At 44.1% G+C, this 16,879-nt stretch overlaps 1 protein-coding gene across 2 annotated transcripts; it reads right to left on the minus strand.

The window, feature by feature from the left end:
• Positions 1–3,856: 3,856 nt before the first annotated feature.
• slc7a6os (solute carrier family 7 member 6 opposite strand) lies at positions 3,857–16,672 on the minus strand. 2 transcript variants are annotated; one of them, XM_033036109.1, is made up of 6 exons: positions 16,314–16,672; positions 14,739–14,999; positions 12,301–12,414; positions 7,273–7,491; positions 5,712–5,841; positions 3,857–3,946 (listed from the first exon to the last, which is right to left on the minus strand). In XM_033036109.1, the coding sequence occupies exons 1-6, from the start codon at positions 16,473–16,475 to the stop codon at positions 3,921–3,923; spliced, it is 912 nt and encodes a 303-aa protein (XP_032892000.1). In that variant the 5' UTR covers positions 16,476–16,672; the 3' UTR covers positions 3,857–3,920. The 2 variants fall into 2 exon arrangements, with proteins under 2 accessions (XP_032892000.1, XP_032891999.1); XM_033036108.1 differs by having other exon boundaries at positions 3,857–4,014; positions 16,314–16,671.
• Between the last annotated feature and the right edge of the window lie 207 nt (positions 16,673–16,879).

The raw sequence follows: 16,879 nt of genomic DNA on the forward strand, positions 1-16,879 counted from the left end.
GTCTTTAATAAAATGGTGCTTTATAATAAACACATCATAAAATTGGGTTGCCCTTTTAGATGAATTGAAAATGCATATTTTATGTACGGTAATCTAATTAGTGTTGGTAGTACAAGCACTCATTAACATTTTTTTTAATCGGTTCCGGAAAAAAAATATTGGTAAATGCCAGTTACATAGTTGAGTATTTTTAGTCTATTTGCTGTTGTAAAAATAGTCCACTCATCCTTGTAGACTATTTAATGATTGTATGACACAGAATCTCAAATTTACTTACCAAACATGTAATTCTCCAGTCTGATTCTTAGTAAAAGAGAGAATGTACTTTTATTGGGTTGAATCAATTTTTCAGTAAGAAATTAGAAATACTTTCCACTGTACATCAATTTTAATACTTTGTGTATTTATTTCTAAAAATTCATTTTCTTCTGCAACAAAAGTGAAAATAAATTCTAAATTTATTGTTTTGGTCCTCTAGTAAGTACTGATTTAAACTGTACGAACGCTTCAAATGCCTCAAGATTGTTAAATTGCATGATAAGTACTTTCCAAGATAATGCTCATCCCAAATCTAAATATCGAAGCGGAATCGCCAGAGTAGATAATGAGAAAATGTTTCCTGCATTCTATTAGAATTGTGGAAAATTCACATTCAGGTGGAATTCCAGACCCCTAACACCCTGTGCATAAAAAACATTTGTCATTCCCTCCTCTAACCCTCTTGCTAATTAGTTAAAATCTATGCAACCTGGTTTCTGTCCCCTTCAAGAAAAATAGGTCCTTCCTACTTACTCTTCTGGGATCCTCATAGTTTTATACAACCCTCAGTTAATATTCTCCTCCCACCTCGATAAATCTTCATGATTTCCAGTGCCATAACCTTTTCCATATAATTTATTATCCCTTTAGGATGATTGTTGCGACTCAGTTCTATGGGTCCTAATATGACTTTTAAGGCGTACTAGACTAAGTGGGTGGCGTGGCAGTGGCGTGGGAGGGGGGGGGTGGTGTTGGGGGGGGGAGGGACTGCACTCACCGGCCACCGGACATCAGTGATTTTCCCGACACCACACAGCGACTTTCCCGACTCCACAGCAGCTGACCCGACTCCACACGGCGACTTTTCCGACACCACACAGCACCTCACGACCACAGTGACTTTCCCGACTCCACACAGCGACTTTCCCGACACCACAGCGACTTTCCCGACTCCACAGCAGCTTACCCGACTCCACAGTGACTTTCCCGACACCACACAGCACCTCCCGACCACGGCGACTTTCCCGACTCCACACAGCGACTTTCCCGACACCACACAGCACCTCCCGACCACAGCGACTTTCCCGACTCCACAGCGACTTTCCCGACGCCACACGGCGGCTTTCCCGACTACATTCTTGCAGACTCAATCGGCACTTGTTTACTCAGCTCCGCCTCCGGGGATTTATTCTACAGCGGGTGCCGGAAGGGGCGTTACCTTCATGGTGACTGACTGGCGAGAAGACTAATCTGCTGATCTCACGATTTTTTAAACCTTCAAAACGTTTATAATCTTCCACCAATCGGAACAAAACTTGGTGCGCTTGGAGAGGAGAACGGTGAGTAAGGTGGCGAAAAAATCCTAGCAATAAATGGTACCGTTTTGCGCAAATTTAAAAAAAGCAAACCGGAAGTGGTCAAGATCAGAGTTTTAGTAATAGTATAGATAGATGCTGACAAGATGTGTTTGTTGGTGAGCACATTGGTAATTTGAGGAAGTGTGCTGCTTCTACTGTTTACACTGATTTTCTGCATCCTCACAATAAACAGATGACATTGTTATGACATCCAAATGTTTCTGTGCCAACTTGAACAGCCAGGGATTCCCATGAGCCAATGGGGTTTTTTTTTTTGAAAGAGACTTTGAGAATACCCTTTAATGTTTTCCTCTGTCCACTTAGTAATCTCTTGCTGCTGGAGCTTAGAAAAAATATCTGCCATGCAAATAACGTACTGTCCATCGGAGCCATCTGAATGTAATTAAGATCTCAATGCCATTAACATTGTTTGGGGGCGGATGCTAACGTTGGTTCTCTTATCCTCCCAAAGGATTTGGAAGCCACTGTTGGTGGTACTGAAGTGCCTCTTGTAGTAGTTCAAGTCACCAAGGTGTGCAAGATGGTAGGGAGCACTGCTGCTTGGTAGATACGATACGATAGTATCTCTGGTGAGTCTCTGGAACTCTCTGCCACAGAAGGTAGTTGAGGCCAGTTCATTGGCTATATTTAAGAGGGAGTTAGATGTGGCCCTTGTGGCTAAGGTATGGAGAGAAGGCAGGTACAGGATACTGAGTTGGATGATCAGCCATAATCATATTGAATGGCGGTGCAGGCTCGAAGGGCCGAATGGCCTACTCCTGCACCTATTTTCTATGAGAGAACTTTATTTATCCCAGGAAGGAAATTGATCTGCCAAGTCATAATAGCAAAATACATGAAATTAAATTGACGAGTGGTAAGGATTGGGGATGTGCAAGGATTGAGGAGAGGGGGGAGGGGAGTCAGTCTCAGTCTACCCCACAACCAAAGGGGGAGGAGTTGTACAGTTTGATAGCTTGTGGCGTTCTATCCTGTATCTTGGTGGAACCAGTCTGTTGCTGAAGGTACTTCTCAGGTTGACCAGTGTGTCATGGAGGGGTTGTGCTGTATTGTCCAGGTTGCTCTGCAGCTCAAGAAGCATCCTCCCCTCCAAGACCACCTCCCATGAATCCAACTATGCCCCCAGGACGGAGCCAGCCTTCCTGATGAGTTTATTAATCCTATTGCCATCGGGGGGCCTTGGCACTGCTGCACCAGCACACGGCAGAGAAGAAGATGGAACTAGCTACAACCGATTGGTAGAACATTTGCTGCATCTTATTGCAGACGTGAAGGAGCAGAGCCTTCTCAAGAAGTACAGCCGGCTCGGTCCTTTCTTGTACAGGGCCTCAGTGTTCCTGGACCAGCCCAGTTTACTGTGCAGGTATACTCCAAGGTATTTGTACTCCCTGGTAAACTGCACATCCACACCATTGATGTGGTCGGGTGTTCCTCTCCTCCTAAAGGGCCTGTCCCACTTTCACGACCTAATTCACGACCTCTGCCGAGTTTGCCCTTGACTCATACTCGCAGCATGATCGTCATGTGGTCGTAGGAGGTCATAGGTAGGTTGTGATGCTAGTCGTAGGTACTCGTGACATCAAGTAGGTCGGGGCGTTTTTCTAGCCCGATGAAAAATGTCCACGAGTAAAAAAGGTTGTGAATTAGGTCGTGAAAGTGGGACAGGCCCTTAAAGTCCACCATTAACTCCTTAGTCTTGTCGGTGTTGATCTGCAGGTGATTCAGCCCACACCACTCAATAAAGTCATTGACTATACCTCTGTATTCAGCTTTCCTCCCCTCACTGATGCAGCCCACAATTGCAGTCATCTGATGATGATCTGGATGAGGTCTTGATCTTCAAGCATCTTTCCTCAGACATCTAAAGTTGGTGCTGATGCACTGAAGGTAATGATAAATCTCATCATGAGTGTCTGCCTTCAGAGGCAGCCCTCGAGGTACGGGAAATATTTCATGTTTTAAAGGGTCTCCTTTGGATCTTTATTGTTAGATTACAATACAATATAATAGGGAAATGCTTTCTGGGACACTAGCAAGGGCTAGCGGGTCAAAGGGAACAGAAGACTTATTTAAAAAAGAATGCTCAAAATTTATTTTGAACGAAATAAACAAGGAATTTGCTACTCGTCTGATATGAAGTACTGTAAACAATTCTAAACATAATGTAAAGAAGCTGATGTTAATGGCAAGTGTAATAACAAATAATTCATCCAGTAATCTTGAATTCAAGCACGGTATAATTTTTATTACATTTGAATCTTAAAAAAAAAACATTCACAGAAACTATCTTCCAATTTTGATCCAGTGTCCATGGAGAACGAGTTGGAGAAAAGATGTCAGAAATTAAATGTGTTCTCTTCTTCACGAGAGAAGGGTCCTGAAAATGATCATGAATTTGGTTTAAAAAATAATTTAGCAATTGTTTGAATAATGGATGTATTATTTTTTTCAAATTCTTCTTAAGTTATAATGTTAGTTCATATTGTGACAATGCTCAAACTGCAAATTAATACCAAAAAAATGTAGTCATGGTCTTGAGCGAATCCAGTAAAGTGGATTCAAGATGCCATTTCCAGAAATCGTTTGGCACATAATAAACCATTGTTTCTTTGGGCTGGATATCCCTCAAACTTCTACCGAAGTTCCAAGAAGACATTTGAACATAAACAGGGATTTTGGTTGTCGGCTTCTACATTTTTTCCACTTTTATTATTATATTTCATTATGGCCAACGATACTCTCCCTTTACAAAGATGGTTATGAAAGAAGCATATATATTTGCACTAAACCATTTTTTTGCAATGGATTGGTAATACTTTCAATGCACCAAAAGTACTTCATGACAATACAATATGTACAACTAAAATATTGTCTGAACAGTAAACTATAGGAACATGCCCCTCAGCCCGTAATATCTATGCCAACCATGATGCTAAATTAAACGTGCTATTTACCTGCATATGATCCACATCCCTCTATTCCCTGCATGTCCATGTCCTATTTAAATGCCATTATCATATTTATTTGCAACAACACCCTTGCAGCACGTTCCAGGCACCAAACATTCTCTGTCTTGCCATATCTGATCGCAAGATGAAAGTTTATACTCTTGGACATCCAAGAAGTCCTCTTCAGTAAGCATGGTTTCTCCCTGCTCTTGTAGTTGGATCCTTTACCCATGTCTCCTCTATGTCACATAGTTGTTTCACAATTCCTCCCCCCCCCCCCCCACCAGATGGAACAAGGCTAGATGGTCCAAGCCTCCGTGTCCAAAACATAATTCAACATTTTTGTCAGGATCAACGTGATCTCACCACCAGTCACATCTTCTCAATTCCAACATCTTTCTGCAGAGACCATTCCCTCCACATTTCCTTGGTTCACTCTTCCTTTCCCACTCAACCACCTCCTCCCCAGGTACTTACCCCTGCAACCACAGGAGGTGCAACATCAGTCCCTGCGCCTTCCCCTTCACATCCACCCAGGGACCCCAACAATCCTTCCAGAAGAGGTGGGGTTTCACATGCACCTCCTCTAACCTCAGCTACTGTGTCTAGTGCTCCCAATGTGGCATCCTTTATATCAGCGAGACCGAGCATAAACTCGATGTTTGTATCAATGAACACTTGCGCTTGGTCAACCAAGGCTTGTTGGATATCCCAGTTGCTAACCATTTAAACTCCCTTTCCCATACTGGCCTTTCTGTCCTGGGCCGCCTCCATTGCCAATGGGGCCACATTGTAACTGGAGGAACAGCACCTCATTCCATTTGAATTGCTTACAGCCCAATGGCATGAATATCGAATTCTCCAATTTTAGGCAACTAATAACCCCCCCCCCCCCCCCCCACCTCTTCATCCCCTTTCATCTATATTCCTTCCTCTGTCACATTTCCTATCTCTTCTCTCCTTATCTCACAGCCTTTTCCCTCCTGTGCATCACTAGCTTTTGTCCCCAATCTGCCACGCAAGCTCCCTCATCTGTATCCACCTATCACTTGCCAGGCTTTGTCCCACCCCATCTCTCTTGGAAAATAATCCTAATAGTTAGATTAGACATTTTGCCAAATGTTACCATCTTGTTTTTCCATATCCTCTTCACTATTCCAGTCATCTTCATCTGGATAATCATTCCGCCAATTATTTTCTTCATTCTCATCATCTTCATCCTCATATGTTTCATCTCCAATCATCTCATCGCTCATCTGTAATGCAACAGTATCATGCAATGTAACAAGAACCTGGTGTTGGTTTGCACAAATATAGCACTGCCAAAATGCTCGTCAGTCTGATGATGATTCAGCATTTTTTTTATGTTAATGTTCCTGACCTTGTTGAACCTGGTTGGCTACTGCAAACTCCTATATCCTAGTGAAAACATGCAGGCAATTTTGTTGGGCTCTGGACATTCAGAGATGCCTGGAAAAGTCATTTAAATTTTACGTATTTTCCAAATTAAAAAATCAGAGAACATCAAACTAAAGTAAATTTTAAAAAGCAATTACTTTTCCCATTCCACTGGTAAGGATATCTTTGAAATGAATGTGACCGCTAATCCTACGCCAGCTTTGGCTTGGCTGAGGAGACTCAACAAGACTGAGCTCAGAAGAGGCTATGGCTAAAGACTTCAGGGCCTGTCCCACTTGGGTGACCTAAGCTGCGAGTTTAGAAGAGTTTGCCCTGGACTTAAACTCGCAGCATGGTCGACACAAGGTTGTATGAGGTGGCTGGAACTCTCCTTCATGCTCGAGGGAGGTTCCCGACTACTCACGGCCTCAGCTAGTTCGTGGAAAATTTTTCAGCATGTTGAAAATTTTTCCGCGAGTAAAATTTGGTCGGCATGGGTTTTTTTCACTCGTAGGGCAGTGGCGTGGGGTCGCTATTTACTTACAGGCACTCGAAGGCAGCCCTAGACCATCTCCTTCGCTGACCGGCCATTTTGATTGGCTCATTGGAGTTTCACGACTGAGAAAGACCTACGCTAAATGCCCGCTAAACTTTATTATACTTATTAAAAGTGTCTCCACTCCTTCTCTCCCCACCCCACCTCCCCCCCCCCCCCCCCCCCCCCCCCCCGCGCTCTCTTAAGGACTTAGAGTACTCTGTTGCAGCCTTTTACCATCATCTTCAACGCGCAGACATCGCTCCTCCGCTCTCCCTGGCCCCCACCTTCGCGATGTGTGTGTGTGTGTGTGTGTGTGGTCAGTAGATGCAGCTCGCTGTTCGGTCGTTCCAGCTTGCGGGTTCACCGCGGCCGGTTGATCCAGGTCGAGGCTTTCCAGGAGCGTGCTCTCGAGCTTGAAGGTCGAAGGCACTCTTCTGGACTCGCGGATTAGGTCGCCCAAGTGGGACAGGCCCTTAACAGTTACCTATATAACTACTGGCTACAGCCAGGAAAACTTGTACATGATCTCCAAGGATCATCAACTATAATGTTCAACCAGGAATCACAGGAGTCTTAACAGTTACTGATTTTGCTATGTGTGACAACTTGCAACTGATTCTGCAGACATGTGTGACAACTTGCACTTGGGCCTTGTTTGGAAGTGAGCAAGGCACACTTTTCTGTATGGCAGTGTTAGATTTTGCTTACGTCACCTACAAAGAAATCAACATGCAGCAGACTGCTAACTCACCAGTTCTTGTTCTTCATGATATGGTACCACAGACAGAATGTCTTCGATTCCACCTCTACTAATGTAGCCATCTGTATAATATATGTCATAAACATACTCCTCCATATTCTCCCGATGTTCTGCCCCAAGTCCACAATTTGACACAGTAAGTTTCTCCCGGATCATCTTAACAGAGTTACACAGAATTGTCTCTGGATCATACTGCCCTGGACCAGAATCCTAAAATGCAAAACACCCATAAAGTAAGATGGTGGAATAAAATTGAGAATGTTGGTGAAAAGCAAAAATGCAGGAAGCTCCCAGCAAGTCAAGCAGCATCTCTGGAAAGAAAAAAAACTGCTTTAGTTGCAAAGAAGCTCGGGGAGAGATGGATAAAACAGAGAAAATATCTCTGATAGGGCAAGACTAAAGTTAATGTAACAGTTAACGGCACAATCATATCATATAACAATTAAAACTCTGATCTTGGATTACGTTTGTTTGGCTGTTTGTTTGTCAGTCACATCTCCTCCAAAACCCGACGAGGTAACGGAATTTTTTTTACATATTCCAGTAAAGATTTACCTCATGATTTCAAAAATCTCCTCATCTGAAAATGTGGTTAATTATTTCCCGAGTTTTTTACTAAAAATTAAAATTGCTTTAAAATCTAACTGCTGAAGCCAGCTGCATTACGTCACAATGCCTTTGCTCCTTGCGCAGCAACGAGCTGCGAGTTACGTGGCCCAGCCGCCCTGCACTTTCCTCCCCCCCCACCCAGGGCTCTGGATTGAGTCGTGCTGCGCGCTCCCTCTCTGCCCCCCCCCCCCCTTCCTCTCTGTCCCTCCCTCCCTGCCCCCCCCTTCCTATCTCCCCCTCTCACCCCCCCTCCCTGTGTGTTTGGGAGGGATGGTTAGTGTGTGTGTGATGTGGCAAGCCCCATCCCCCCCCCCCCCCGCGTTGAGGGGACGGGACCCAACGGGTCCCCCTTGGTCTAGTATCTTCTAATCCTTCAATCTTGTCACTCAAAAATGAGATGCCCATTCCAATTTGACAGTTGGTTTTCCTTCCAAAATATATATATAACATTAGCTATCCACCAGCCCACTGACACTCTGCATCTTTTAGCTAATTATTAAATACGTTCAATACCACTGACATTTGATTTTAATTGCTTGCTATTAATTCTCCTTTTTCTGTTTAAATGGTTATGCTACATTCAATATCATATCTGCCTTGTCATTCTTCCTGCTACATTCTGAAGTAGAATCATTATAATAATGTTTCTGCCACTTTGCTGTCACTGGCTGTGCTTTTACACAACCTATCGCAAAAAAAAACTGATTTAAATTATATATTTAAATGCCTGACGACTATGTTAATATAAAATAAATCATAAAATACTGGAAAACCTGCAGCAGGCCAAACAGTATCTGTGGAAAGCGATAAAAAGGTAATGTTACAGATTGGCTCAGAATTGGGGGAAATAGAAAAAGTTATTTTGTTGCAGATAAGGTGGCAGGAGTTACAGGGTGTTTATTTATTTATTTTTTAAATTTACAATAGGTACAGGAGTAGGCCATTTGGCCCTTTGAGCCATTCAAGGTGATCATCCCCAATCAGAACCCCGTTCCTGCCTATTCCCCATATCCCCTGACTCCGCTATCTTTAAGAGCCCTATCTAGCTCTCTCTTGAAATTATCCAAAGAACAGGCCTCCATCGCCTTCTGAGGCAAAGAATTCCACACTCACAATTCCACACACACTCCCCGTCTCCGTTCTAAATGCCTTACCCCTTATTCTTAAACTGTGGCTCCTGGGTCTGGACTCCCCCAACATCGGGAACATGTTTCCTGCCTCTAGCGTGTCCAAACCCTTAATAATCTTATATGTTTCAATAAGAATCCCTTTCATCCTTCTAAACTCCAGAGTATACAAGCCCAGCCGCTCCATTCTCTCAGCATATGACAGTCCCGCCATCCCGGGAATTAACCCTGTAAACCTACGCTGCACTCCCTAGGCAGCTGCAGGAGATGCAACATCTGTCCTTTTACCTCTTCCCTTACCACCATGGGCGGAAATCCCAGGGGGTGCGGGGGACACACACATCCCCATGTTTTGAGAGGTGGAGGACAATCCCCCCCATGTTTTGTTATCCGGATTTTGAAATTCGGTGAATAAAATCTATTAAAAATCATCGCTCTCCGCGAGACAGTGGGGGTGGGACTGATGATCGGTCAGCAGGTGGGGGGGGGGGGGGAACATGATAATTCAGTGCGATGATTGGAAGAGGGAGGTGTCAGTCAGAGGTGGAAGTAGGTCACCAACCAGGTCAGCAGGTTACCGTCCACAGGGCCCACGGTCGAAGCCTCCGAAGCCTCGCGCGGCCACCAAGAAATTGTCTCTCTGCCTCTCCTCTTCTCCTCTCCCTTCCCCTCCCACCCCCATGTTTTCATAGCGATTTCCGCCCCTGCTTACCACCATCCAGTCACCCAGTGAACAGTCCTTCCAGGTGAAGCATTGATTCATTTGCGCTTCTTCAAATCAAGTGGACTGCATTTAATGTCCTCAATGTGGTCTTCTCTGCAGTGATCCTCTCTGCAATGTGGTCTTATGCTTCTGTGTCTGTATTGCGTTACTAACAACAGGATTATGGGGCATACCCTAGACAGAAAACAAGTTGATTTACAGTTGTGGAGAGGCTGTGGAAAGGATGGAGATGGGCAAATGGAATATCTCTGATGTTTGAGGTTGATTGCCGGAGAGAATCTACAAACTAGGTCATAAAGTCAATGGCTTAGAAAAAAGAATCTAAACAAAGGTACATTAAAACAATGAAAGAAGAACATTTAGGAGAGAACACAAACAAAGCAACAAACGCAGTGCTAGATGATGTGATCAGCAGGCAAGGTATGCTAATAATCAGCCAGTATCACAGATTATCTGGCCAATTCCAATACAAAGTGAATTATCAGTAGTGGTAAATTTGATGCAGAGTTTTCAATGCCAAAAAGCTGCAACATGCCAACAGTCATAAGACGATGCGCTGTTCCTCATATTTATGTTGGGCCTCACTGTCACAATGCAGGAGACTACAGAGAGATGTCAGAACGAGATGGAGAAATTAAAATGGCAAGGCACAGGGAACATTGTGTCACACCTGCAGACTGGCACCGCGAAACAAACACCCAATCTGTGTTTGATTTCTCCAATGCAGAGAAGACCACATTGCGGACATTTAATGCAGTCCACTTGATTTGAAGAAGCGTAAATGAATCAATGCTTCACCTGGAAGGACTGTTCACTGGGTGACTGGATGGTGGTAAGGGAAGAGTTATAAGGCCAGATGCTGCATCTCCTGCAGTTGCCTAGAAAAGATAAGAAGTGGGGCAGCAAGTGGAGATACAAATATGGATTAGGTAGTTGCAAAGAATTTGTCCATTCAAAAGGCTGAAAGCAAGACGAGGTTGGAAGATGTCTGATGGTGGAATCTCATCACAGGTGGAAATTGTGAAGGATGATTCTTTGAACATGGAGACTCTTGAGATGAAAGGCAAGGAATTGGGAAAGTTTGCAAATTATATTATTTCAACAGACGTAGTGTATCCATAAACACTGGGAGTTGATACTCCCAACTTCCCAATTCGTATCTTTTTGTTTCATGCAAACTTTACCACTACAGATTAATGAAAGCAGTTTTTATTTATAAACCTGTGATAAAGTATACTGAATGTCTTCCATTAACTTGACCCATATGGCAAATTGCCCTGTCACAAATCACCTTCTCGAAGTCAAATTAAGTCTCAAAATATTGAATGAGGCAGAAGCTGATTTATTGACGGATGCATAAGTGGCTATTACAGACTGTGGAGAAACTACTTTGCACTCACACAAATCTTGTCTGTGTGTCAACAGAGGCCCTGTGAGACATAAAAACAAAGATAATGTCTTCGAATGACGCCAGATCTCTTCTGAACTTGGTGAGGACCTCTGCAACTGCATCACTGTGGAATCACTTGCCAAAAATCATGTTTGCTACCAGATTCTGCATGACCGTGAGTTAAAAGGACACAAAGTGTTAGAGTAACCCAAGCAGCATCAGTGGACAACATAGATAGGCAAAGATTTGAGTTGACTCATCTTCAGACTGATTATGTTGGGGTGGCAGAACAGAGCATGGCAGCTAATAGGTGGACACAGGTGAGGGGGGGATTTTGATATGCAGATGGTTAGACCAAAGGCCAGAGATAAAAGCAGAAGGAATGAGACAGGATTGAAGAGTTGTAGATTGTGAAGCCAATAGGGAGGAAAGTAGGGGCGCCGGGGGGCAAGGGAGTGATAAATGGGAGTTCAGGTGGGACACAGGGAAGGGAAGTCGGGGAGACCGAGTTAATCTCAGTGGTGGAGTCTAGCCCTGGCACACTATACCTACACCGTCCACTACAAAAACCGCAAAGGCAGCACTTTCTATCAGATGACAAAATGAAGTGTCAGTGGTTTTATAAAGACACAGAGCACCAAAAACAAAGAAAGTATACTAACCCTTTAATTGGTCAGGGTTTAACTGGATTATTCCATGCAATTTTGGCAATGCACCCTGGAGAGGATGTGGTGACCTTAATAAAGGATTTAGTGTGATGCAATGTGATTAAAAAAGAGCATAGCAAATGAGAAGATTCCTGAGAGGTGATTAAATGAGTAAATAATATTACAACGGCAGTGATAAAAGAGTGTGCTGGCAGAGGGCATTAAATAAAGGTAATTGTCCAAAGAGCCAATTGGAGAAAGATTTATATTTTATTATTTTGTTGAAGTGTGAAGTTAATGGTAGCTTTCCAAAGGGAAATGAGCAAATGTATTTGGGAATAAACTGCAGCACTGTGAAGAAAGTCCACAGGAGGAAAAACTGGAGTATAGTACTTCAGTGAGTGAATAAGGAGAGGGTGGGCTTCACAGCCTCCATCTCTGAAGTATGATTCAATAAAACGGTGTAAAACTTCAGATGATTTCATAACTATGCTGGTTAGTTACTCAGGACCCAGACATTACCTTGATATCTATGTGCTTTGAGTCAGCTCTGTTCTCTTCATGCTGGATATCAAACACTTGAATTTCCTTTCCTGATCCAACATCTTTGCTGCTTCCAGAAGATATGCTGCTGTTCTTTAAAAAAAAATAAAGCACCAGAAACATATTAATAAAAAAACCTCAGAAGAACAATATAAAAATCGACCATATAATCTACCATCTACCGTACAATCTACCATTCTGTCTACCATATAAAAATCAAGAGTAATGGGATACATGGCCCCTCAAAACTACCCAATCATTTGTTGAGATACCGCTTATTCTGTGCATCAAGTCATTTATTTCCGATTCTCTAAGTGACCATGGATCTATAATCAACTCAACAACAGGGCATCCATTGTCCTCTGAAGTAGTAAATTTAAAAAATGTACCCTCTGCACAAATTAATAACTTGTCAAATTCCTGGATGGCCAACCTTGTTCCTGAAACAATGCCGCTACTTAAGGTGCTCCAACGCGAAGCCTCTCTGTGCCACCCCTAAGCAATCCCTCTCAAAGTCTTATACGTCTCAATGAAATGGCATTGGTTGTCTAAATGCTACTCTATAATCGACCAGTATTCCTCAATTTCTCTTCAATAGACAACCCCTTGAACACAGGAATCAGTTTACCAAACCGATGCATCAATGACTCCAGAACAAGTATATCTTTTTCAGGTACGGAGACAAGTGTTACACAAAGTCATGAAACATTTAAAAACCAGTGCCAGGTAGAAGAAATCTAATGCTCAATTCAGTCTCTGAATACTGTGTGGTTAAAACGAAAGAATACTCAACACAACCCAGTATCTCGACATCAGGCATTGGTCACTTTCTCCAACACTCACTAAGAAACACTCTCCTTCCTTTACATGGGCCTCCCTTAATTCTATCTGATGAGTACAATCACAAGGAATTCCTTATTTCTATTTTACCCATACTAGTATTTCAAGGACAAGAAACACGTAAGAACCACCTAAAATCCTCTTTTCACTTATTTTTCTAAAATTACTGATTTTTACCTGATTCTTGTTTAAGGGCAAGTTTTAAACATATTCCTTCATGTGTCATTACCACCCTTAATGCGTTCATATGATCCCCTCTCAGTGCCCTCTTTCCAAAGCTGAAGATCCCTTCGCCATTCTATAATTTACAGGGGAAAAGCATAGTGTCCATTCCCTGTATCACATGGCCATCTGTAGCCTCGGCGGTCGAGAAGGCTGATGTTTTGTGAGGGAAGCAATGGATCTTAGCAATAAACCTTGGTGTCAGGGAAATCAATGAGAGACCAACAGCACGTGGAAAATTATTCCAGTTATTTTGCTTGTTCAATTAAATCTTGAATAAAATGCAAATCTGCTCATAATCCACACAGCAGTTGATGCTGTGTAACAAACATTGTTTGGATTCATGGCTTGGCCTAGTTTGAGCTCTACTTTTAACAGTTATCAGAGCTCAGCCAAGATGGTGGTAGGGGCAAAACAGTTTGGCCAAGGCTAGGGATATGGTCATAAAAATAATGACTGATTTCCTAATTCTGGTTTTTGAGTCACTCTCTTGAGTCAGAGGCTTCCTGGGATCTCCACATATATATTCGCTGACAAGTGGCTAACAAATGCTCAGCAATTATAGTTAGGAATGAGAATGTCCCTTTGGGAAGGATACAAAAGGATGCTGCCACCTGCCCCTGGAGTTATAGCTAAGGAGTGGTGATACCACAGTGTGTAAAGAAAGATAATTACATCCTGTTCAGTACCAGTTGCAACAGGTAGAATCACACAGCATTGAAACAGACATAACTTGGCTCAACTTGTCCATGTTGATCATGACGTCCAGCTAAGCTGGTTCCATTGCCAGCATTTGTCCTATATTCCTCTAAACCTTTCCTATCCATGTACAACGTACTTTAAATGTCGTTAATTTACCTGCCCCAACCACTTTCTCTGGCAGCTTGTTCCATGTACACAGCACCCTCTATGTGAAAAGGTTATTCCTCAAATTCTTATTAAATCTTTTTCCCCTCACCTAAACCTATGCCCTCTAGTTCTTAATGCCCCGACCTTGGGAAAAGTCCGTGGGCCAATCTATACCTTCATGATTTTATACATTCTAAATGATCACCTCTCAGTCTCCTATGCTCAGAGAAATAAAGTCCTAACCTGCCCAACCTCTCCCTATTACTCAGTCCCTCAAGTCTTGGCAATATCCTCAAATCTTCTCTGCGCTCTTTCCAGCTAAATATCCAAAAGTGAAGACAATACATTAAGTGCAACCTCGCCAACATTTCTCACATCACTTAAAACTGCACTTGAGAAAGATCAATGATTAACAGTATTTTCTTTCAGCACTGCTTTACTTCACCTATCGTTTGCGGCAGAATATCAAAGCTTAACCCAGATGTATCTTTAGCAGAGTCAGTTACCTTCTGTCCATTTCCTCCTCCTTCGTCCTGAGCTTGAGAGATTTCTGAGCCAGTTTCCTGATCATTTTTCTCATCACCCAGCTGAAATTTCAAAGAATTGCTTCGGTGGCTGGCAATGACTTTGTATCGGCCCTCCTGGCTGGATGTCTGCCGAGATGCTCGCGTGCTGAGCTGAACACGCTGGGCGCTGGTACGAGACGGGTTTACAGCGAGCAGCGCTTTATCCTTGGAGGTGGCTTCTTTGATGTGTACGCTGTCATCCTGCAGAGAGTGCCATGTCAATCTCTGTGGTTACAGTTTACAATTTACTTCTGCGTAGATTATTCACTCTTTGTGAGGGCATGTTAAAACTTTCCCTTCAGAATCCTCTTCCACTGATCAAAGAGTCGGAGATTGGCAAGAATGTTGATTTCACTTCAACAAATGAAAAAGGAAATAACAATATCTATTGCGAGAATGAGTAATGTAAAAATTGAGCTCAAAATGTATATTCCGAGCTAAAAATACAAAGAATTCCGAAATCATGGAGGTACGGGGGTTAAACTGTTTTGTTGAATGATCATAACAGGACATGTCCTAAATTATTTTCATGAGGCTCAGTTATCTGTGATGGGGCAAAACCTGATTCAGCATGTCACCTACAGTTTTACATAGAAACATAGAAAATAGGTGCAGGAGTAGGCCATTTGTTCCTCCGAGCCAGCACTGCCATTCAATATGATCATGGCTGATCATCCAGAATCAGTGTTCAAAAGGGAACTGCAGATGCTGGAATATCGAAGGTACACAAAATTGCTGGAGGAACTCAGCGGGTGCAGCAGCATCTATGGAGCGAAGGAACACAAAATTATTCACTGGAGTCTGAAGAAGGGTTTCGGCCCGAAACGTCGCCTATTTCCTTCGCTCCATAGATGCTGCTGCACCCGCTGAGTTCCTCCAGCAATTTTGTGTACCATCCAGAATCAGTATCATGTTCCTGCTTTCTTCCCACACCCCTTGATTCTGTTAGCCCTAAGAGCTAAATCTAACTCTCTCATGAATACATCCAGTGAGATGGCCTTCACTGCCTTCTATGGCAGAGAATTCCACCGATTCACAACTCTCTGGCTGAAAAAGTTCTTCCTCATCTCAGTCCTAAATAAACCCCTTATTTGCTGTGTTATCTGCTGTGCCAACACGCCAACAGCTAATCAACGGTTTGAGGCAAACAGTGTGCGTGTGGTGTCCTTAAGGCACCGAGGCAGGAAGGATGGCAGGGGGAATAGGACGGCTTGAGATGAACACAAAAGTGGGCAGGCAGACAGGGGTCGAGCAACAGTAGTATGGAAGGGGAGTTGACTCCCATATAGATTGCCCAAGCGAAAGCTGCCAGTAACAAGATGGGCACCAGGACAGGTGAGTTTGAGGTGGGCTGTCGGAGCAGGGGTGGGGTGTGAACGAAGTGGGATTGCGGACAGGTTCAAGAGCGAGCTGCCGAGCAGGTGGGCGAGTGCGTGTTGCTGCTGACAGCGGTCCCCGGAGCGGGGCGCCAGGCCTCAGCCCGCACGCAACTCCGAGGCTTCGGGCCGGCCTTACCTGCGAGCCGACGGTGGCGGCGAGCCTGAAGAGGGTCCGCACGACCTGCTCTCCCAGAGCCAGCTCGCCGGCGGTCCGAGGTCGCTTGCAGGCCAGCAACAGGGCTTCGGCAGCCTCGGCGCCGCGCTTCCGCTTCACCCGCAGCACGGCGGCGGCTGCCATGGTCGGGCAGGGGCCGGGGTCGGCGGCGATCACAGCGGGACGGACTCTGGAGCCGCGGCCGCTTCCGCGCTCCGACTGACAGCCGGCCCGAAATGGGCACTTTAGTGCCTGCGCCGATTAACTGGACTGATGCGCGCCTGTCCTACACACTGGGCCTGGAGCAACAACTTCCCTGGTCCCGCCTCCTTGCACTGACTCCTGCGCAACAACTCCACGCAGCTTGCACAGGATCCAGACCAATGATTATATGCAATGATTTTATACACTCTAAATGATCACCTCTCAGTCTCCTATGCTCCGAGAAATAAAGTCCTAACCTGCCCAACCTCTCCCTATAGGGTGATTTCACGAAAGGTCACTGGATCATAGTTCCTCACCCACGTGACCGCAAAATCCAACTGGGG

This window comes from Amblyraja radiata, chromosome 17 (assembly GCF_010909765.2).
Source record: "Amblyraja radiata isolate CabotCenter1 chromosome 17, sAmbRad1.1.pri, whole genome shotgun sequence".
Lineage (NCBI taxonomy): Eukaryota > Metazoa > Chordata > Chondrichthyes > Rajiformes > Rajidae > Amblyraja > Amblyraja radiata.